Genomic DNA, 23,975 nt, shown 5'->3' with positions numbered 1-23,975 from the left:
TGTTGGGGGAGTGTAGGGGGTGTAACCCCCCACATTATACTGAAAACAACTTTTTCCCTAAAAAATAGGGGAAAAGCTAAGTTTTCAGTATAATGTGGCCCTAAAGCCCCCCCCAACACCAGCGCAATCCCCATTAAGTAAAGTGGGGGGGCTCCCTACCTACACCCCCCGTCGGAGCCCTTTAAAAGAAGGTTTTCCTGCGGCGCATTGAAGTCTGGCGCTGAATTGTCGGCGCTTGTTTGTCGGCACGCATTTATCTCGTGCGCTTAAGATTATGAACCGTACAGATGCAGGAAAGCACTTGTGTGAGGTTACGGCAGTGAGGCAGGCAACGTTCCAGAACAATGGTAGCATACCGAGGGCCTCAAAATAGTACCTGGCGGGCCGCATGTGGCCCCCCGGGCCGCGAATCTGAGACCACTGGTTTAACAGATATCAGGGAATTTTTCTTTCCATGCAACAAGACACAAATAAGAGAAACAGACTTCGGGGAAGGGGGTCATTCAAACAGAAGAGTAGGGATATTCAAAAATCTATTATATGCCATCAAGAAAACAGCGACAGAAAACTGTAAACAATTAAGAACTAACAAAACCACCAAATTTTAACTGGCTCCCTAAAACTAGCAACTTTTGTACTGCTTGTTCCTATGTCTATCTAGTAAAATCTTTTAGCTAAGATGATCAACATAGCATGCTCCTTCAATAACTGGGCTCAGCACTGCTCTTTAAAGAATGTCGGCTACCCCAATACCCAGCTAAGACCAGCACCATTTAAGAGAGACACGCAGCTTAGGTTTCCATACTTCAGTTTGATTTCATATTGACCAGCTCTGTGAGCTTGCACGTTCCTCAGTAACAGTGTGAAGACATCTTCGTTCTGCAGGATCTCATAGCCTTCTTTCCTTGTGAGCACCTTGTCGTCTTTTAACCACTGCACAGTTGGGAAGGGGTCTCCGGCGATGGCGCAGGAGATGAGAACGTTCTGTCCCACCGCTGATGTGACTGATTTTGGCTTGCTAATAAACCAGGGCTGAATTCCATCCTGGGGCTCTGCAGCAGGAACAAGTCACAAAGAACAGGACCAGAAATTAAGGCAAAGCAGGATAAAGAAGCAGCGTTATAAACGTTGAAATGAGAGGGCTTATGTTTTATGTCATGTAGGCCCTAAAAAAAGCTCTGTTTGTGTTTTGGACGCCTAAAAGCCAGCATTTAGTCATCAATATTGCACAGATGTCCAAATCCTGATTTTAAAAAGCCAGAAAGTGAACATTATGGGTTCCTTTTACAAAGCTGCGTCAGACTTTTTTTTTAAAAAAAATCACTGGCCGCAGCAGTATTAGCTCCGACACTCATAGAATTCTTATAAGCGTCAGAGTTAATACTGCTGTGGCCGGCGATAAAAAAACCTAACGCAGCTTTGTTAAAGTACTTAGGCAGCTACACTGAACAATCCCTCCCCACAATAACTTAACACTAAATCTTAACTCTGTTAGTACTACTCAATCTGTAACTTTTGATCATTGTAAACTGCATAGAACTTCACGGTCCTGCGGTATATAAACTGTTATTATTATTATTATTAAAGGGGGGGTATGTTCTTATGGCAAGGGTTTATAATTTGGGCATATTTTCAACAGGACTAGAGAGGGGCTAAAATATGAATGTCCAACTTTGGATTTAGAAGGGGAAAATGGATATTGAAATTTAGACCTGGTAAGCGGTACTGCCAGGTTATAGAAAAGTGCTCTAATTGAACAGCTGATCATTTAGGGGCAAATTCTATAAACGGTGTCTCGATTTTAGGCGGCCTACTGCTGTCTAACCACCAATCGGGAAGAACGGTTAAAAAAAAAAAAAATCATCATGGGCAGGCCGCCTACATTGTAGACACCTCCGTGAGCCTAGGGAGGCACATAGGGCCACATAAGCTCGCCTAAGGCTAGATGTGGATGTGGTTTTGCTCGGAAGAGGCCTTAGGCAAGCTTAGGCAGCCCTAGGTGCCTCTCATGAGGGGGCGGCCTAAGGGATCTGGCCAGTCGGAATCTTAGGCCACTTCCAGTGCATCCCAGAATGCACTGCGAGAGAGGCCTAAAATTCCAGTTGACCTAGGTGCTTAAGGCCTCTCCTATGGGAGGGTTCTTAAGCGCCTGGGCGAATCAGGGCCTTAGGCCCCTCCCCAGTGCATCCCACAATGCACCGGGAAGGGGCAGGCCCACCATTCTAGTGAAGGAGGGCCAGCTGGCTGGAGGCAGAAAGGATGCCTCCGGCTGGCCATCTCAATAAGATAGGGGGGATCCAAGTGGGTTTGGGGGAGGAGTCCAGTTGGGAATGGGCTTGGGTGTTCTGGATGGGCTACTTTTCGGGGTGGGGGGTTCTGGCAGGAGCGATTGGGTATCCTTCCTGCCGACGATCTTTAGGGGGGTGAGGGGGGGTTCATCAATGGGGCTAGGAGAAACACTAACTACATGGGTCAATGACTGGCTGAGTGGCAGACTTCAGAGGGTGGTAGTTAACGGTACCCTCTCTAAAACATTGGAGGTGACCAGAGGAGTACCGCAGGGCTCAGTTTTGGGCCCGTTCCTTTTCAACATATTCATAGGAGACCTAACTCAGGGGCTTCAAGGTAAGATAACGTTATTCGCTGACGACGCCAAACTATGCAATATAATGAGAGACGGCAATTCACCCGATAGTATGACACAGGACCTACATTTGTTGGAGCTTTGGTCCTCGACCTGGCAGCTGGGCTTCAACGCTAAGAAATGCAAGATCATGCACCTCGGCAGCAGAAATCTGTGCAGAACTTACACCTTGAATGGTGAGACCTTAGCTAGAACTTCAACAGAACGAGACTTGGGAGTGATCATCAGCGCAGACATGAAAACTGCTGATCATGTGGAGAAGGCTTCATCTAAGGCAAGACAGTTGTTAGGTTGCATCTGCAGGAGTTTCGTCAGCCGGAAGCCTGAAGTCATAATGCCATTATACAGAACCATGGTGAGGCCTCATTTGGAATACTGTGTGCAATTCTGGAGGCCACACTACCGAAAAGATGTGCTGAGAGTAGAGTCGGTGCAACGGATGGCCACCAGGATGGTCTCGGGGCTCAAGGATCTATCGTACGAGGAAAGGCTGAAAAATTTGCGGCTGTACTCACTCGAGGAACGTAGGGAGAGAGGAGACATGATTGAGACGTTTAAGTATATTACCGGCCGTATCGAGATGGAAGAAGAGATTCTCTTTTTCAAAGAACCCTCAGCCACAAGAGGGCATCCGCTCAAACTCAGGGGCGGGAAATTTCATGGCGACACCAGGAAATATTTCTTCACCGAGAGAGCTCCCGGTGCAGGTGATCGAGGCAAACAGCGTGCAAGAATTTAAGAGCAAATGGGATGCCCATGTGGGATCCCTTAGAGGGTTAAGCCAAGGGAACCTGTCACCAGGAGTGGGATCCCTAGGATAGTAGACTTGGGGGTGGGTCAGTAGAGTGGGCAGACCTGATGGGCTATGGCCCTTATCTGACGTCATGTTCTATGTTTCTATCCCTCCTGCCGACGATCTTTGCAGGGATAGGGGAGGTTCTGGCAGGAGGGATTGGGCACATAGACTTCCTATGAGCATCAGAGCTAGTAGGAGAGTGTGGCACAGTGGTTAGAGCTACAGCCTTAGCACCCTGAGGTTATGGGTTCAAACCACGTGCTGCTCTCTGTGACCCTGGGCAAGTCACTCAATCCTTCACTGCCCCAGGTATATTAGAAAGATTGTGATCCCATCAGGACAGAGAGGGAAAAATGCCTGAAGTGCCTGTATGTAAACCACTTTGAGTGTGATTGTATAACTACAGGTGGTATACAAGTCCCCATCCCTATCCCCTAATACCGCTGCGGCCGCTTCGTAAAAGGGGAGGGGGAGGTAGTAACATAGTAGATGACGGCAGATAAAGACCTGAATGGTCCAACCAATCTGCCCAACCTGATTCAATTTAAATAATCCTTTCCTCCAAGGGTTCACAATAGGGTCCAAAACACCTTAAGGAGGGGGATATGAAATAGTGCATAATATAACCGTCTGTCTGTCCTAGGAGCTGGGGAGCATGGAGGAGGTTTAAGTGGGGGAGGGGAACAGAATTGTTGGAGATTGTAAGATCACAAGCCTCCTACAATGTTGTTGGTTTTTCTTTTCTTTTTGTTTTAATTTTGTCGTGAATGAGAATAAAGTATTATTGGGTACAACTTAGATGTCAAAGTTGTGATTCGATTCTCATATTAAAGACGTTTGTCTATACTCTTCTCACCATTAAAAGAGACTTAGTACCAAAATCACCTCAAATGACATCCCTTTCTCAGATACTTCCCCTTACTCATTGAAAATGCAAGTTGGCAAAAATAAAAATTATAGCCTTTAAAATCTAGAAGTTATCAAATGAATTGACTATTAAACTGTTGAAAAGCAATGCAAGTTCATAATTACTGGGTCATTAAAAAAATGCATCCTATGGTTGAAAAAACAATGCATGTTGTGTTTTTAAATTACTTTACATTTTACTGTATGGGTATTTGTTACAAGTTTATTGTTATTTCAATTTTTGGTTATGTCAACCTTTGTATATTGACCTGTAAATTGTAATAGATACATTATATTATTGAATGACTCAATATACTCTTTTAGGTTGTAAAACTTCAATAAAAATATTGAACTAAAAAAAGAAAAAAAAACCCAAACAGCAGTTTGAAGTGAGACCTTACTAAGACATCTCACCCTCACTTTAATATCCAAATGCAAAACGACTTCCAGAAGGTCCCATATCCAAAATTGAGAAACACTAGAGCAGCGGTTCATGTTTTCAAGCTTTATTAAACATTTGATAAAATCATTTATCAGGATTTCTAAGCGAGTTACAATAAAAGAGAATCAGGGGTTAAAAATTAACAAAAATTTTGAAATACGGATAAAACGAAATGGAGACATTTGACTAACGGGAAACGAAAGGTATGAGGGAATGAAATACATTTATAAAAGTAAAAGAGGACATTCAAGGTAAGGACAAGAGGACTGGGATAAAAAAGATGTTTCCTTGATAGATAATGGGCAAAATCTAAAATTGAAGGTCGTCACAGTGTGAATGCTTCTTTAAACAGATGACTTAAGTAGAGCCTTAAAATGGTTGAGATTTTTTTTTATTTCTCAGATTGGTGGGTAATGAATTCCGATACTGAGGAGCGACAACAAATTAAGGGCCAGATTTACTAAAATGCATTATCTTGCGTTAACATTCTATATTTGCTGCGGGTTCCATTTCCTGCAGTGAGATATTTACTGCGCTCATAATGCTCGTTAGTGGCATGGTAACATGGTACTTCACTTTAGTAATTTAGCCCTAAACTGGCACTGATGCTGGTGATTAATGCCAGTTTCATACCTTGTACAGTCAGAGATGCCTCAGTACGTGCTTCTCCGAATTTGTTCCACGCCTCGCAGGTATACTTTCCGGTGTCTTCTGGGAACACCTCCTGGATGTACAGGCTGTATTCCTCGCCTTTCTGCTCCAAATGGAAATCTTCTGTCTCTTGGATTTCTTTGCCATTGTGCAGCCAGATAATCTCAGGTGGAGGATTTCCTGACAGAGAACAAAGCAGCAACATTAAGTTACTGAAGGCTTCCCTGCATGTCTGAACTGGCGGCACTGAAAAAGATGGTTGCGGGCTAAGATATTTCTGCTCTTTAATGATTTCAGCATTTTAACCTTTAGTTCTGGTCAAATGAAGACCTCAAAAGCTCCTTCTATTGTTTCCAGATTACTACAGTATTGCGTTTGAGTGAACAAGAAGCTGGGTTCATAGACAACGGCGCGAAAGACAAAGGCGCGCCCAGACAATTGAGCGTAGCGCGGAGCCGCGCGCCACTCAAAATTAGAGTTTTTAGGGGCTCTGATGGGGAGTTTTGTTGGGGAACCCCCCCACTTTACTTAATAGATATCGCGCTGGCATTATGGGGAGTTTGGGGGGTTGTAACCCTCCACATTTTACTGTAAACTTAACTTTTTCCCTAAAAACAGGGAAAAAGTGAAGTTTTCAGTAAAATGTGGGGGGGTTACAACCCCCCAAATCCCCCACAACGCGTCACGATGTCTATTAAGTAAAGTGGGGGGGTTCCCCCCCCCACACACCCCCGTCGGAGCCCTAAAAACAGTAATTTTGAGCAGTGTGCGCCTCCGCACTGCGCTCAATTTTCTGGGCGCGCCTTTGTCCCGGTGTGCTTTTGACCTGACACCAAGAAGCTGAAGTATGTGCAAAGATTAGACTTTCTGATTGTTAAGGCTTGTCTCATTGGATGAGACTTTTCTGTATAAATAAATGGAGCTTGCGACAAAGCACATCGCATCTCTTTCCAACCCTCTCTGCTTCATTGCCATCAGGCTGCAACACACCGTGTAAAGAGAATCTTCAGCTCGAGCTGTGTTCTCCTTGCTGCTGACATCACTAGACATCCTGCTGATGTCATGAGCTGTCAATTGCAGCAAGGGCCACATAATCTGTTGATAGGAAACAGCAAACTAGAGGGTTCAAGGGAAATGATTTTAGGAAGAAAATTGAGCAGATATGACCAGGGAATCACACACTACGGATGTACAAGGATTTTAGAATTTGTATGTTCACAGAATGAATTAACAGCAGCACAGAGGCACCCTAACACCTGATTCACAAATCTGTCACCCTTTTACTAAGCTGCACTACAAAGCGGCCACTGCTATTACTAGAACGAAGATTTCCACATGCTGAAGCCACTTTTCACGTGGCTGTAAAATGACCATGCGCTAATTTCCCCATTAGCACATGAACATTATCGCATGAGCTCTTACCGACACCTATTTTCTAGGCCAGTGGTTCCCAACCCTGTCCTGGAGGACCACCAGGCCAATCGAGTTTTCAGGCTAGCCCTAATGAATATGCATGGTGCAAATTTGCATCCCTGTCACTTCCATTATATGCAAATCTCTCTCATGCATATTCATTAGGGCTACCTGAAAACCCGATTGGCCTGGTGGTCCTCCAGGACAGGGTTGGGAACCACTGTTCTAGGCAATATGGGCCCCCGTGCTACTCCCGTGCTATTTGGTTGGTGTGCGTCGATGTAGCTGCATTAACCAGTTAGCATGGGTAAGTGCGAACCGATGCCGGAACTACCACGGGACACCTGAGCGTAATTGCATGTTACTGCTTACCACTGCTTTTGGTGGGTATAGTTGTCTCAATCAAAACAAACCATCTGATCTTAACCCTTTCAGGACCAAGGGACATATTTGTCCCATAACTTTAAAATCCTATAAATTTTGATTGGGATAGTCTACAGTTCTAAATTTGATATGTACGGATTCCATATGATACTGCCTTTATGTAAACAAACTGGTTCCGACATTCATTCATTAGCGTCGTTGCCAGATTGACGAGAAGATTCACTTGCCACACTGTCCATAAGCCAGAAGTGTGATTTTTTAAAAAAAAAAATAATGATATTTCACAAAAAAAATCAATTTTTTGGCATCTGCAAGCCCTTTTTACCATAAAAATGTCGTCAAAACCACAAAAATTGGCCTACGATCCTTATGGTCCTGAAAGGGTTAAAGAACATGTCACAGAATATTATGTGGAGCTATAAAGGTTGAAGTTAGAAGACCGTATGTACTTTAGACCAGTGTTTTTCAACCTTTTTACACCTGTGGACCGGCAGAAATAAAATAATTATTTTGTGGACCGGCAAACTACTAGGACTAAAATTTAAAAACCCCGTTTCCGCCCCCATCTCCGCGAGCTTGGTCACCTCAGTAACTATAGAAAAATAGACAAATATAGTGCAAAATATAGACAGTAGATATAAATTCTCAAAACTGACACGTTTTGATCACTAAATTGAAAATAAAATCATTTTTCCTACCTTTGCTGTCTGGTGGTTTTATGAGTCTCTGGTTGCGTTTCCTTCTGTCTGTGTATCCTTTCTTTCTTTCTGCACTCACGCCCAAGAATTGTCCCTTTCTATTCCCTCCCTCTTTCCTTCCTATGTCCTTAGTGCCCACGGTGCCTCCTTCCCATGTCTTTAGTGCCCCCAGTGCCTCCTTCCCATGTCCTTAGTGCCCCTTCCTATGTCTTTAGTGCCCCCGGTGCCTCCTTCCCATGTCTTTAGTGCCCCCAGTGCCTTCTTTCCATGTCCTTAGTGCCCATTCCTATGTCTTTAGTGCCCCCGGTGCCTCCTTCCCATGTCTTTAGTGTCCCCAGTGCCTTCTTTCCATGTCCTTAGTGCTCATTCCTATGTCTTTAGTGCCCCCAGTGCCTTCTTTCCATGTCCTTAGTGCCCATTCCTATCTTTAGTGCCCCCAGTGCCTCCTTCCTATGTCCCTCTCACTGCCTTCCACACTTTGTCCCACCCCCAGCCCCGAAGCCAGCCTGCCTGCCTGTCTACCTCTCTCCCTCCCTCCCTGGCCAAAGCCAGCCTGCTTGCTTGTCTACCTCCTTCCCTCCCTGCCGCGTGCAAAAAAAAAACAAAAAACCTCCCTCCTTCCTTTCCCGGCTGCTATCTTACCGCCCTGCTGCTGCTACTGCTAAAGCCGACACGAAGTCTTCTTTCTGACATCAATTCTCCCCCCCCCCAGGGCACTGAAAATGGAAGAGGGATGCCTACTCCCTGCTGCCAATGTGACCCCCCCCCCCCCCCAACAGCAGCAAAGCAGATAGCGTAGCTGGTTTTAAGAAAGGTTTGGACAATTTCCTGGAGGAAAAATCCATAGTCTATTATTGAGAAAGACATGGGGGAAGCCACTGCTTGCCCTGGATCGGTAGCATGGGATGTTGCTACTCTCTGGGGTTCTAGAATCTTGTTATTCTCTGGGATTCCGAAATCTTGCTATACTTTGAGATTCTGTATGGAATGTTGCTCTCTTTGGAGTTTTGGCCAGATACTAGGGACCTGGAGAACGGACAACTGGGTTTGATGGACCATTGGTAAGGCAATTCTTATGTTCTTAATTAATAAACGTGTATGGGAGACAAAGTGAAAAATCATTAGGGAGATGCCAATGTATGGCTTTAATTCAGTGCTAGTAAGAAGATTGTCTCTTTTTCCCCTCCACTGAACTGAAAGGTGTGGCATCTACCACCATAAAATGTGTCCCGAGTGATTTCTGGCATAAATAAGTACATCAGTTAATACTGAGTTTACTTCTTCCCATTTTCCGGCTAATCCACCCATCTATAACAGTTTTCATGTTAATAATTGGACATAACAGTCATGCTAATGGCTGGAATAGAAGTTGAGGACTTGAGTGTGAACAGAATTGATCATTAACAAGCAAGAAATGACTGGAACATCTTCTCTGATTCATGTGTTTCTAGTAGACCATATTTCATAGCAGTTAATGGCCAGCACTGCACTCAATGATCCTCAGCCATATTAGTCTCATGTGAAGGCCACCATTGGGTTTATAACTACAGATAACTACAGTACATGAACTTACTCAGACTCATAAATCAACATTTATAGCCTGGGCCCAAGCCTGAGGTTCTCCTGGGACACCAGAAATATCCAGAAGATACATTTTACTGTTTGTGGAAGCAGACATCTCAGGCTCAGATACAGCCATCAATTCTCCTTTCCCTAGAGGTACATTTGACTTCCATGCCAGAATTCTGCTCCCTAAGCAAGCGGGAGCTGGGAATATTGTAGAGGTTGTGTTCAAAGTCAATGGATTGGGGAAGGAAGTCTCAGTCCTAGATTCTTTTTTAAAAAAACGCATTAAAAAATGACGGGCTGCTATCTCAGCCCATCTGGTAGCGAATTTTAAAAAAGCGAGTCATTCTCCCCAAAACGCTCATGTAAATGCAGTTGGCAGAGAGTAGCGAAGACTCGCTAAATTTGTATATGCCCATCGCTGGTGATAGCGATGGGCACATGCGCAGAAAAAAACCTCAAAACAACAATAACAGCGGAGAGATATTCAATCTCTCCCGCTGCCAACAAACACTACCCCCTGCAGCGAAAGAGATGCCCACTCTCTCCCACTGCCAAGCGAACCCCCTCTCCCACAACCACCACTAGCAGCAGTAGGAGAAATGCCCATTATCTCCTGCTGCCATATAACACACCCCCTGCAGCCGGAGAGCTACCCATTCTCTCCCACTGCATCACAACCCCCCCTCCCTGCCTCCGACCCCTCTGCCCCGTACCCTTAATTACATGGCTGACTGGAGGGATGCCTACTCCGTCCGGCCAGCTGGCCCGCCTATTCCATAATGGACCTTCCCCTCCACAGTGCAACCTAGGATGCACCGGGGAGGGGCCTGGGGCTCTTATTAGAGGGGCTTTATACAACCTGGGCCAATCAGAGCCTCAAGCCCCTCCCCAGATGCACCAGAAAGGGGCCTAAGGCTCTGATTGGCCCGGTTGCCCTAAAGGAGGGGTCTTAGACGTCCGGGCCAATCTGAGTCTTAGGCCCCTTTCTGGTGCATCTCAGGATGCACCAGGGAGGGGAAGGCGCATTTTGGAAGAGTTGGGCCAGCTGGCCAGAGAGAGTAGGCATCCCTCCGGTCAGCCATCTAATTAAAGGTATGGGGGAGAGGGTTTGGAGGTAGGGGGTGTTGTGATGAAGTGGGAGAGAATGGGTATCACTCCTGCTGCTGGGGGTGGTGGTTCGCTTGTCAGTGGGAGAGAGTGGGGTAACCAAAGAATAGAACTGATTTGGGGGACACTTTATAATACAGACATTCTTATGCTGCTATACAGAGGTCCATGTTCCTTGTTTTGCCCGTTTGGGTGTTTAAATGTATAAAATGGATGCTCATAATGGATATTTCCAGTCCAACTCATGTATTTTCGAACAACTGTATCCTGTTCTAAAACACATGTGAGATGGACATCCATTTGTGATGTTCTGATTTGGTGTCCCTATCCTGAGTTGTAAAGTCCTTTCTAAAATTTTGCTCCATACCATAAACATAGTAACATAGTAGATGACGGCAGATAAAGACCCGAATGGTCCATCCAGTCTGCCCAACCTGATTCAATTTAAATTTTTTTAATTTTTTCTTCTTAGCTATTTCTGGGCAAGAATCCAAGTAAACTGTGCCTCCAATCCAGGAACCTACACATGTGTGTGTGTATGTGGGGGGGGGGGGGGGCAGGGAGGGGTGTTAATGTTCATCATTTGTAATAATATGACCCTAAGAAATCTCAGAATATATATCAGAGACCAGGTTGTTTGGGGACCTTACTGTTTATATCCTTTAATTTACACCTTTACTATATCATGTACTGTTATCCCATAACAATCAAATAGGATGATAAGATTTTCATAATATGGCCTGGTTTTATTGATTCCTAGAAAAAAGTGTGTGTGGTTTTTTTTTGGGGCGGGATGTTTGGAGAGAATGCCGGGTTCTGAAAATCCTTTTGTGTCAAACTAGCTCATAAAAATGTTTCCCTTCAAGCATCACTAATTTATAAGCAATTGGATATGGGTTTTGTATGCATACTGCATAGAGATGATTTATATTTTAAGTGGGTTTCTGTGAAATAGCCATGAGATGTCAAAGGTTTGTCCCAATTAATGAATTAAAGCCATCCATGATATTGTTTTGATCTTCCCAGTACCATGCTGCTTTTGAATGCCTCTCAACCTTGGGTCTTCCGGTATTTGGTGGGTGACAGACGACAGTCTGGCACATGAGAAACTCAAAATATATTAAAAAGATAAGAAAATATATAGTAGATGGGAAAAAATGAAAGGTGACTAAAAAACAATTAGTTTTCTTTTTACATAAGAATAGCCTTAATGGATCAAACCAATGGTCCTTCAAGCCCAGTAGCTCGTTCTCACGGTGACCAATCCAGGTCCCCAGTACCTGGCCAAAACTCAAGGACTAGCAACATTCCATACAGAATCTCAAAGAATAGCAAGATTCCGGAATCCCAGAGAGTAACAAGATTCTAGAACCCCAAAGAGTAGCAACATTCCATGCTACCGATCCAGGGCAAGCAGAGGCTTCCCCCATGTCTTAATAACAGACTATGGACTTTTCCTCCAGGAATTTGTCCAAACCTTTCTTAAAACCAGCTACACTATCCGCTCTTACCACAACCTCTGGCAACACGTTCCAGAGCGAAAAAATATTTCCTCCTATAGCATATGCTCTGGCATGTGCTACAGAGTAGCCTGCATTCTCCAATTCGCAAAGCTCTCTTCATCTCAAAGACCAAGAAAATTTCCACGACTACTCCATTTTCTCCACTGAGCAGTGACTGGTGGTTCTCTATCTTGGGGGGGGGGTCCCCCTTTTTGCCTTTCTGAATAAAAGAAAAATGTAAAGATATGACCTACCTGATATTTCAACAGTCATTACTACCTGGCTTCCATCCATAACCTTCAGATCAGTCAAACCTTTCCGGAAGACTGGTGGAAATTTCTTACTAGGTTGCACAGCTTTGGCACATTCTGCTCTTCCAGTTCTCTTCTTCTCTGCGGAATTGAAGATCATTATGACAGTGGGAAAAATCTGCAGATTTTTTCTTTTACAAGGAAACTATTCCAGGAATCCAACTACCCTTATGTTCAACTTTACTCAAGATAAATAGGCATGAGGTTTTCTAGGAACAGGCTGGGAAAGACATTATTCCTCACACCGTGGTCTATTTTGCAAGGCACTTGTACTGCAGTCAAGGGAGGTCAGGGACAAAGGAAGAGTTTTGGCCAGATCTATGGTCAGGAACAGGGACACGGTAATGGATGCCAAAAAAAGCACCCGTCTACAAAATATGAAGCAAACTTTAAAAATGCTGATCATCCTAGCTCCTAACCTTGGGTACACTGGAAAGAAAAGCCAGAGAGACCTCTATGACAGGGAGAACAATCCAGATACAAGAGTCGTGCGGAAAAGATATCAACTGTACAGCGGTGGGCAAACCAAAGCAAACTTACGGCCTCTTTTACAAAGCCGCGCTAGCGGCTGCGCTGCGCTAATGGCCCCGAAGCCCATGGAGATTTAAAGGGCTTCGGGGCTGTTGCCTCACGGCTTTGAAAAAGAGGCCGTTTATTTTGTCAGCAGCGTAGACTTGACACTGACAGTGTTTCGGCAATTCTATCAATCAATATACATATACATACATATCAAACACTATAACAAATGCTGTTTAGAAAAAATATATATATCTCCATATCCTATGTAATAAAACCCTAGCCACGCATGCGCACTCTTAACTGCGTGCTTCCATGATCCGTAGCTCTGTGGCCGTAGGAGTGCGCATGCGCGAGTCCCCAGCCTTCTTCCCTGCACCTACCTACACTGGCCGACAGGACTGGCCGCCAGCGCTGGACTCCCTGCTCTCCCCAATAGTCGGTTCCTCTCACCAGCGGTACCAGCAGCGGAGAAGGCTTCCGACGCTGGCGGGGATCGAGAGGAGCTGCGGCGACACCTCGCGGGAAGGGGAGCGCCGAAAAACACTTCAGCCGCTTCACGGTCCCGACTCCAAAACTGCCGATTCCAGCAATGTGTGCAGTTTTGGAGTCGGGATGATGTCATCAGGGACGTCTCCGATGATGTCATCAGGGACGTGCCAGAGTAAATCAGGGCATTAGAAGGCCCCGAAGCAGCATGTGTAGAGTGTTGCACACGCTGCTGGAATCAGCAGCTTTGTCGGGACCACGGGAAGGGAAGAGGGGGGTAAGGGAAACGCTACTGCTGCACAGGTAAGTGGTGTGGGGGGAAGGAATGCTGCTTCTACACAGGGAAGGGGGGGATCGAAATACTGTTGTACAGGGAAATAGGGTGGGGGGAAATGCTGCTGTACAGGGACATGGAGAGGGAGGGAATGCTACTGTGGCTGCTGCACAGGGAAGTGGGGGGGGGGAAAGAAAGACAGACAGCTAGCACCCGTTAATGTAACGGGCTAAAATACTAGTATACATATAATATCATAAGAAATGCTTTTATGAAAATAAATATACAGTGGAACCTTGGTTTGCGAGTAACCCGGTTTGCGAGTGTTTTGCAAGACGAGCAAAACACTCAACAAACTTTTGCCTTGCAAACCAAGCATGTTCCGATATGCGAGCACCTCCCCCCCGCTCTAACCGGCATCGCAAACCACCCCCCCTCCCGCGAGAACTGCATCGCACCCCCGTGCAGAAAGTGGCATCTGCTTGCCCTTCCTCTCAAACACGATCCTTACCCCTTCTGCTGGTTATGAGAGTGAAAGCAAGCTCCCGCCTCTTGCCTGGCCCAGGCCTTGAGCATCTGCGCATGCTCAAGGCCTTCTGGCTTTCGTTCTCTCGAGAGCCCGAAGGTCTTGAGCATGCGCAGATGTTCAAGGCCCAGCGAGGCGGGAGCTTGCTTTCACTCTCACAACCAGCAGAAGGGGTAAGGAGCGTGTTTGAGAGGAAGGGCAGGCGGATGCTGCTTCCAGCACGGGGGTGCGATGCAGTTCTCGCCGGGGGGGGGGGGCGTTCGTGGAGGGGGAGGTTGCGATGCTGGTTCGGGGGGTGCGATGCCGGTTAGAGCTGGGGGGAGGGGATGATAGAGCAGCGCTGGTAGCCTCGGGTGGGGGGGGGTGTTTGGTGGACGAATCAAAGCGAATTTCCATTCATTCCTATGGGGAAACTCGCTTTGATATACGAGTAACTTGATTTACCAGCATGCTTCTGGAACGAACTATGCTCGTAAACCAAGGTTCCACTGTACATACTTACAATAATAAATACTTTTATAAAAATAATTAAATAAATATCCATATACACATACATCAAACACCATAAGAAATGCTTTAATGAAAGTAAATATCCATCCAATATAATAAAAAGGTAAGACGCGCATGCGCACTTCCTATGCGTGCGCCGGTTTTCTGTGAGCTGTAGCGACCCATAGGAAGTGTGCATGCGTGGCTTACGGTCTGGCCTGCTCCCTGCCGTATTGCATTTTTTAGTTGAAAGACGGAGCGGTGGCTACTCTCACGATCCCCATCTGCGTCGGACTTCTGACGCAGGTGGGGATCATGAGAGGAGCCACCGCCGCGTATTTCAACTAAAAAAAAAAAATACGGCAAGGCGAGCAGGCCAGACCAGACCGGCAATAGTGAGAGGTGGAAGCCTAATAGCCCCGTCGGCTGTCGGCCACTGCAGCTGTAGACCACGGTGGCTGTCGGCGGCTGCAGGCCGTGGCGGCTGTCAGCAACTGCAGGCTGCCGCGGCTAAGCACGGAGCCACCACAATCGACGGCGAGGAGGGAGTGGGAGCAGGCCGCAGAGGCTGTCGGTGCCTGCAGGCTGTGGCGGCTTTAGCCAGATGTCGGTGGAGGACAGACAAAAAATAAAGGAGGTAAGGGTTGCTGCTGGACAGGAGAAGAGGTGCTGATGGATGGGGGGGGCAGAAAAGAGGTACTGCTGGACATGGGAAAAGGTGCTGATGGACAGGGGGGGCAAAAAAAGGAAGGGGACAAAAAAGGAAAGGAGGCCTACTGCTGGACAGGGGGAGCAAAAAATAGGTGATGATGGACAGGGGAAGAGGTGCTGATGGACAGGGGGCAGAAAAAGGAAGGGAAGCCTACTGCTGGACAGGGGGAACAGAAAAGAGGTGCTGCTGGACAGGGGAAAAGGTGCTGATGGACGGGGGGAGCAAAAAAAGGAAGGGAGGCCTACTGCTGGACAGGGGGAGCAAAAAAGAGGTGCTGCTGGACAGGGGAAGAGGTGCTGATGGACAGGGGGGCAGAAAAAGAAAGGGATGACTACTGCTCGACAGGGGGAACAGAAAAGAGGTATTGCTGGACAAGGGAAAAGGTGCTGATGGAGGGGGGGCAAAAAAAGGAAGGGAGGCCTACTGCTGGACAGGGGGAGCAAAAAAGAGGTTCTGCTGGACAGGGGAAGAGGTGCTGAGGGATAGGGGGCAGAAAAAGGAAGGGAGGCCTACTGCTGGACAGGGGGAGCAGAAAAGAGGTGCTGCTAGACGGAGGGGGGCAGAAAAAGGAAGAGAAGCCTCCTGCTGGACAGGGGGAGCAGGAAAGAGGTGCTGCTGGACAGGGGGGGAGTTAAAACAAAGGGAGAAGGGCTGCTGCTGGATAAGGGGACCAGTGAAGGGGTGGTGATGGACACAGGGGAAGAAAAAGGATGGGAGAATGGACAGGGGGAGCAGGCAAGGGGTGGTGGTGGACAGCCGAGGAAAAAGAAAGACAGAAAGAAAGAAATACAGAAACAGGCTAAGGAGAGAGAGAGAAAGAAAGAAATACAGATACCACACATATTCTAGCACCCGTTAATGTAACGGGCTTAAAAACTAGTGTATATATATATATATATATATATATATATATATATATATATATATATATATATACTTTTAACAAAATTATTTTGCTCTTATTCTTTCCTATTTTTAAATGCAGTTTTTTTTCTTAATGAATGTGAACTATATATTGTACACCGCTTGGATCCTTTTTAGGCTGTCATGTAGTATATAAAGTTTTTAATAAACATAAACATACTTACAATAAGAAATACTTTTATAAAGAATAATAAAGTATTTTTTATAAAACTATTTCTTATTGTAAGTATATATATGGATATTTATTTTCAGAAAAGCATTTCTTAGGGTGTTTGATATGTTTGTATATGTATATTGATTGGTTTTATTTTAATGTTCTTTCTTGATACATTAGACTCTTGAATTGCCGAAACACTGTCAGAGTCGAGTGTATGCTATTGACAAAATAAAGTTTGCTTTGGATTGCCCACTGCTGTACGGTTGTCATCTGTTCCTCACGACTCTTGTATTTGGATTGTCTTACCTTTGGGTGCCATTTACTGAATTCCACTTTGCCTGTATACGGAACACCCGAAAGAATTTGGCTGCCATGAAAATACTGAATCCATTGCACTGCGACACGATCACTCAAACACACGAATAAAAAAATGTTGGCTCCCTTTTACCAAGCTGCAGGAACAAGTGCAGCGTGGCAAGTGCTCCGATGACCATTCAATCGGAGCATTTAGGGCTCCTTTTACGAAGCCGCGTTAGCGGCTTTATCGCAGGCACATTTTTAGCACGCGCTAACCCCCACGCCAGCTCAAAAACTACCACCTGCTCAAGAGGAGGCGGTAGCGGCAGCGCGGCCGGAAAATTAGCGAGCGCTATTACACGCGTTAAATCGCTAACACGGCTTCGTAAAAGGAGCCCTTAATGCATTGGCCCACGCCATTGGACTTAAGTAAGAGAGGAGATTTGTGTTGTAGTAAGTAAAAATATTTGGCAGTGCATCAATTTTAAGAGGCACAAAATAAAACATTTTTGTGCAGCCTTGTGTCTGGTGTTTTCCTTATTTCTTTGCAGTTATCATATAATTGCCTATCGGTTATTTTCTTTCCCCATCTGAGAAACCTTTACTCCTAATCCTAAATGGTAGGGTGGCTGTATTAGTCCACTTTAATAAATAGAAATAAAACAAAATTAACGCTGGGTTTTACTATACAGCGCTAGAAGTTTTTAGCACGAGCCGGCGAGATAAATAATCTGATGCTCTATGAATGTCAGAGCAATTACCTCACCGGCCCATGCTACTACTACTTATCATTTCCATAGTGCTGAAAGGTGTACGCAGAGCTGTACATTTTAACATTCAATAGACAGTCCCTGCTCAGAAGAGCTTACAATTTAATTTGGACAGACAGACAGGACATCTCGGGGTTGGGGAGTTTCTGGCAGAAGGAATGGGTATAGATATCTGACAGTAAGTGGGAGTTGAGTTGAAAGTAGCTTCAAAAAAGTGGGCTTTTAGCTTGGATTTGAATACCGCCAGAGACGGAGCACGACGTACTGACTCTGGCAGCCTGTTCCAGGCATTTGGCGCGGCAAGAAAGATCTCTAGCACTGTTTAGTAAAAGGAGCCCCAAGAAAAGAAAATAAGGAGATACCTTTTTTATTGGACTAACAATAAATTTTTTTTTTTTTTAAATTTATTTCATTTTACAATAACATATCAAGTATCCACTTGTACAGAAAGGTAAAGTCAAGCCAAAATCAAATGTAATAGAATATGATACTAGAAAGATAATCAAATAATCAGCTATCTTAAAAGAAATATATATAAAGCTTAACTTTAACTCAAGTCCTCTAAATAAGGAAAGCAAGATGTAGAATCAGCGAGTATAATATACATTACAAAATAAAATGAAGACTAAAGGTTGTATATGCTGAGAAGGTACTCAAATTCCTTCTCCTTTTTTCAGAGAAGCCATTGACAAGAAGGATGTAAGTTGGCTAGGATCAAAGAATACATATTTTTGCATATGATAAATTATCACACATTTACATGGGTGACGAAGAAAAAAGGTTGCCCCGAGAGCAATAACTCCTGGCTTTAACAACAAAAATTCACGTCGACGTTTCTGTGTATCTCGTGACAGATCTGGAAACATTTGTATCCTGTACCCAAGAAAAACTTTCTGTTTATTTTTAAAGAAAAGTTTCAGTAACCAATTCTTATCAGGTGATAAGGCCACTGTAAGCAAAAGTGTTGCGGACACTGCTACCTCCTGGTCTGAAAGTTCCAACACCTTGGAAATATTAAGCGACTGTTGAGCTTCATCCATTAATTTTTCTTCCCTTTTAATAGGTAAATAATACACTTGAGTGAATGGAGGTATTAATTCCTCGGTAATTTCCAGAACTTCCTTTAGATAACGTTTTAACATGTCTCTAGGGGTTACTTCGGCAACCCTGGGAAAGTTAATTAATCTAAGGTTATTATTGCGAGAAAAGTTTTCTAGAGACTCCAATTTTCTCCTTAAGTTAATATTATCTTTCACCAGTGTTTCAGTTATTTGTTTAGAAAGTTTAATTTCCTGGGAAGAATTCACTGTTGAGGTTTTTAAGTCTTGCAAATAAACTTTGATATTCTTAATTTCAGTTTCTTGGGAAGATATCTTTTGCTCCAACTGCAACAGTTGGGGCTTCACTGATTTAGATAGATCCGCAACAAGATCCCAAATTGCATCAAGTGTTACCTCTTGGGGCTTTTTTAACATAAGGATAGGTTCTTGTAAAGAAAAACTTTCACCAACCATTGTACCCTCCTGGGTATGACTCCTCTGCTCACGGACATTCCGCGGAGATGACAAAACCTCAGTTTCCACTGGAATCCCCTGAAACGACAGGGAATCCACATCCATGCTCCCCTCTTTGCTCCCAACGGCCTCCGGGGGGAATTCCTCACCGCCTTCCGATGGTTCCTACACCCGCGGGGAGCTGGCGGTCAGAGGAGGAGGAGGAGGCACTCTGGCGTCGGGGCTCAAGGTGGTATCTGGGGCCCATGGAGAACGCCTCCGTCTCGCCACGGTGCGTCTCCTGTGGGCGTGCCGACGCCCCCGCAATTCCCTGCATTCGTCGGAGCAGTTCGTCCATAGAGCTGAAGCCGGCTGGGCCCGACCGCCGTGAGGCTCCAACTGCGCTTCTGCCCCTCCGCTTCGGCATGCTAAGCGGTAAGTTTCTTGAGGAAAAACAGTTAAAGAAACAATGTTGGTAGAGCTCTCTGCGACGAAGCTCTCAGCATTACAGTCCTTCCGCCATCTTGCTCCGTAAGGCTATTCTTATCAACAATAAATTTTTAATGAGTTTTCAAAGGTAACCCTTCTTTAGATTTTCTAAATTTCTGAATTACTGTTAACAGTGGCTATAATACTTGGATCATGCCAGAGATGGTATCTCTCTGGCGTTCATAGAATGTAATATATATATATATAAGCAACCTATTACGGTACATTTGGAAATTGTTTTTAAATCAAGCCTGTGGCACCCAACATGATGGGAAACGTCTATGTAATTTTCTTGTTCTCTGCATTTCTTGGTATTTGAGAATCTTCTCCCCCTCCACATAATTCACCGCGACTCATTTAGCTTGGACACCTCTACATGCCGTTCTCATCTTCTTATCCTTTACCAGTGTGTCTGTTTTTGTTTTGCATCAAGCTTTTTTATTGGTCAAAATGTGAATGCTCTAGGACAGGAGCTAGGCAATTCTGGTCCTCGAGAGCCGGAGCCAGGTCAGGTTTTCAGGATATCCACAATAAATATGCATGAGATAAGATTTGCATCTCCAGGAGGCAGTGCATGCAAATCCATCTCATACATATTCATGGTGGATATCCTGAAAACCTGACCTGGCTCCTGCTCTCGAGGACCGGAATTGCTTACCCCTGACCTAGAGCAAAGGTAAGCAAATCCAGTCCTCGAGAGCTTCAGGCAGGTCAGGTTTTCAGGATATCCACAATAAATATGCATGAGATAAGATTTGCATCTCCAGGAGGCTGGTCATGCAAATCCATCTCGTACAGATTCATTGTGGAGATCTTGAAAACCTGACCTAGCTCCAGCTCTCGAGAACCGAAATTCCCTACCTCTGCTCTAGGATATAACACCCTCTTCATTCTCCATAATTCTCAGTATTGATTGTTCAGAACAAGGGGGCTATTTTAGGGAAGCAACCACTGTGGGAAACCTTAGATTATTATTTTTGACTAGTTTTTTAGCCCGTTACATTAACGGGTGCTAGAATAGATGTGTAGACTTAGGCATTTATTTATTTATTTATTTCTCCCTGGCCCGTCTGTCTGTCTTTCTTTCTGTCTGTCTCTCCCACATGTCCAGCAGCACCCCTTCCCTGCTTTCCCTGTCCAGCAGTAGACCTTCTCCCTTCCTTTTACCTCCCCTTTGTCCAGCAACATCCCTTCCCTGATCCCCCCTGTCCAGCAATAACCCTTCTCCCTTCCTTTTACCTCCCCCCTGTCCAGTACTACTCCTTCTCCCTTCCCTGCTTCCCCTGTCCAAGATACTACCTGTCCCCAACCAATCACACCCCTCCCTCTAAAGCAAAGCAAATTAATTTCTTGTACCCAGGAAATCACACCCCTCCCCCCAAAGGAAAGCAAGATGTTTCTTGTCCCCAACAAATCACACACCTTCCCCCAATGGAAAGCAAGATTGCTCCCTGGGCCCCTTCCCCAGCACACCCACCCCTGCCCTTTACCTAAATCAATGCACGATAGTTCACAGCTTCCCCAGCATACACCCTTCACCCAAAACAAACCGCAAGTATTTTTTCCTGCCAGCAAACTGCTGTAAAAAAAAAAAACCTTCTAAATCAGCAGTTAGTTTTGCTTGCGTCGGCTGCTAGGGCTGCAAATACATTTTCTTCAATGTCGGTGCAAGGGAAAGAAGCCAGGCAAACACCTGACTTCTTCGGCTTCCTCCCTTCTTATCTGCGAAGTGTCCCTTGCTTTTGGAGGCAGCTGGGGCAGGGCTCGCTGTAGGCTCATTTTGTAAGCTGGGGAAAATGAGGCGTGAAAACCTCCACCGCCGCAGTATTCTTTTTCATCAGTGGTAACCGCCGCATGGAAAACACAGCCGTCGCTGGGGAAATCGCTATGCAGAAAATGCCACATGCTAAGCGCGCTGCGCACTTCTGCCTGCCAAGGACATACGGATCACGGAACACGCAGGTAGGAGTGCGCATGCGCGCTTAGCGTTTTATTATAGTAGATTTGTATACAGTACAGTAGTACCTCAGTTTACGAGTGCACTGGTTTGCGAGACAAGCAAAATATTCGCAAAATCAGCGCCTCAGAAACCGAGCTTGCCTCGATGTACGAGCGCCTCCCCCCCCCGCGATCTGGCACCCCCCCCCGGCGATCCGGTATCTCGGAGAGAGCGGGAACTCGAAGGCCTTGAGCATGCGCAAATGCTCAAGGCCCAGCAAAAAGAAGAGGGCAGATCTTCGGGCACCGGCATGTCCTGTGCGTTGGTGCTGGTGCCAGGTGCCAGATGGGGGGTATGCGATGTGTTCAGGTGCGGGGGGGGGGGTGCCAGATCGCGGGGGGGGGGGCTTTGTGAGTGGGGGGAGCAATGCCGGTTCTCGGGGGGTAGAGCAGTGCCGCTGGCCTCCGAGGGGGGGGGGGGGAACGAATCAAGCGAGTTTCCCTTACTTTCTATGGGGAAACTCGCTTTGATATACGAGTAATTTGGTTTATGAGCATGCCTCTGGAACGAATTATGCTCATAAACCAAGGTATTTTCAAAGTGCCAGTTTCCAGTTTTGTGTCTTAAGCATTAAATGTCCCCTCCCATAACCCTCCAACTTCTCATACAGACATCAGCTGAAATTAAATGAATAAGAGCTATATTTAATTTTAAAAAAACAGTCTTGGACTACACACACTTTGTAATTTTTTGCCAACCAAGGGCCGGATTCTATAAACGGCACCGGCGGCCACCTAAAAAAAAAAGCAGCCGCCAACTGCGTGTCAATCACGGAACGGCCCCGTTTCTAGAACTGCAGCTACATTTCTGGAGCCTTTCAAGCGAATCGCGGCTTTGGTGGCACTTTATGACGCCTAAAGTCAGTTCTGGCATTAGCCACGCCTACAGTGGCATTGGGCATCGTAAAGCACCTCTGTAGCCACAATGAAGGCGCCGGTAGGTAACTACATTTTTGTTTTTAAAACTATTTTAATCCTGTTTAAATGGCTGTTTCCACTGAAGTTAGGCAATTGTAGGGCGCCTATTGGTTCATAAGTTAAGGCACTGTTTATAAAATTTGGGTCCAAATGTCTTCTGGGGGGTTTTTTTCCTCTCTATCTTATTTTTCTCCACTCCATGCGCCCAGTGTCCCCCAGTACTCCTTATACAGGTACTTAAAATGTAGAAAGGGTGCTAAAATCTATATACACCCAACCTTAGGCACAAACACTTATGCCATGTTCATGGCTAGTGTAAACAGTTGCACCTAGCGCAGTGGTTAAACCTACAGCCTCAGTACCCTGAGCTTGTGGGTTCAAACCTTGCTCCTTGTGACCCTGGGCAAGTCACTTAATCCCCCCCATTGCCCAAGGTACATTAAATAGATTGTGAGCCCACTGGGACAGACAGGGAAAGATGCTTGAGTACCTGAATAAATTCATGTAAACCATTCTGGGCTCCCTGGAGAGAACAATATAGAAAACTGAATAAGCAAATAGTGTGAAAAGTTTCAGCCTTTGATAACCAGAGCTGGTATTGTGACATCATAATGCCTCATTCCACCAACCTCATCAGTGATGTCACAATGGCTTGATTGTCCTATACTTAACTCACCTTTACTGCATTTTGATTTCTTGAGTGGCGCAGTTAAAGCTACAGCCTCAGCACCCTGAGGTTGTGGGTTCAAACCTAAGCTGCTCCTTGTGACCCTGGGCAAGTCACTTAATCCCTCCATTTCCCCAGGTACATTAGATAGATTATGAGCCCACTGGGATAGACAGGGAAAGATGCTCGAGTACCTCAATAAATTCATGTAAAACCGTTCTGAGCTCCCTTGAATACATATATAATGTGAAAAGCTTCAGTCTCAGAACTGGTATTGTGACATCATAATGCCTCATTTCACCAATGCCTAAGAGCCAACCTAATCAATGATGTCACAATAGCTTGACTGTCCTAAAAAAAAAATTTAAATTGAATCAGGTTGGGCAGACTGGAAGGACCATTCGAGTCTTTATCTGCCGTCATCTACTATGTTACTATGTTATGTTACTTGGCTCACTTCCGCTACATTTTGATTTCTAGAGTGGCGCGGTGGTTAAAGCTACAGCCTCAGCACCCTGATGCTGCTCCTTGTAACCCCGGGCAAGTCCCCCCATTGCCCCAGGTACATTAGATAGATTGTGAGCCCACCGGGACAGACAGGGAAAAATGCTGGAGTCCCTGAATAAATCCATGTAAACCATTCTGAGTTCTCTTGGGAGAACAGTATAGGAAAATGAATAAATGTAGCAGTTGCATGCCTAGATCTGAATATTCTGTAAAATACATGCAAGAATGATGGGAATACTCCCTTTGCAGTAACACATGAGAGCATTTAAGTGTCCAGTCATAGAATAATCCCTAAATGCATATCCACACATACCTGCCATTTTACC

The 23,975-nt window shown here is 45.4% G+C and overlaps 1 protein-coding gene across 3 annotated transcripts in view; it reads right to left on the bottom strand.

Moving 5' to 3' along the window:
* The window catches only part of MYLK (myosin light chain kinase), a 607,164-nt gene that overhangs the window by 248,698 nt on the left and 334,491 nt on the right, over nucleotides 1-23,975 (bottom strand). For all 3 annotated transcript variants that reach the window (XM_033946557.1, XM_033946556.1, XM_033946555.1), the window contains exons 13-15: nucleotides 12,367-12,504; nucleotides 5,422-5,619; nucleotides 806-1,052 (exon numbers count right to left, since the gene is read on the bottom strand). In XM_033946557.1, the coding sequence (XP_033802448.1) occupies nucleotides 806-1,052; nucleotides 5,422-5,619; nucleotides 12,367-12,504 (583 nt within the window). The remainder of the gene's footprint in view (nucleotides 1-805; nucleotides 1,053-5,421; nucleotides 5,620-12,366; nucleotides 12,505-23,975) is intronic.

Source organism: Geotrypetes seraphini, chromosome 5 (genome assembly GCF_902459505.1).
Source record: "Geotrypetes seraphini chromosome 5, aGeoSer1.1, whole genome shotgun sequence".
Taxonomy (NCBI): domain Eukaryota; kingdom Metazoa; phylum Chordata; class Amphibia; order Gymnophiona; family Dermophiidae; genus Geotrypetes; species Geotrypetes seraphini.
Note: the sequence above shows the minus strand (reverse complement) of the source record. Positions and strands in the feature narration are given on the sequence as shown.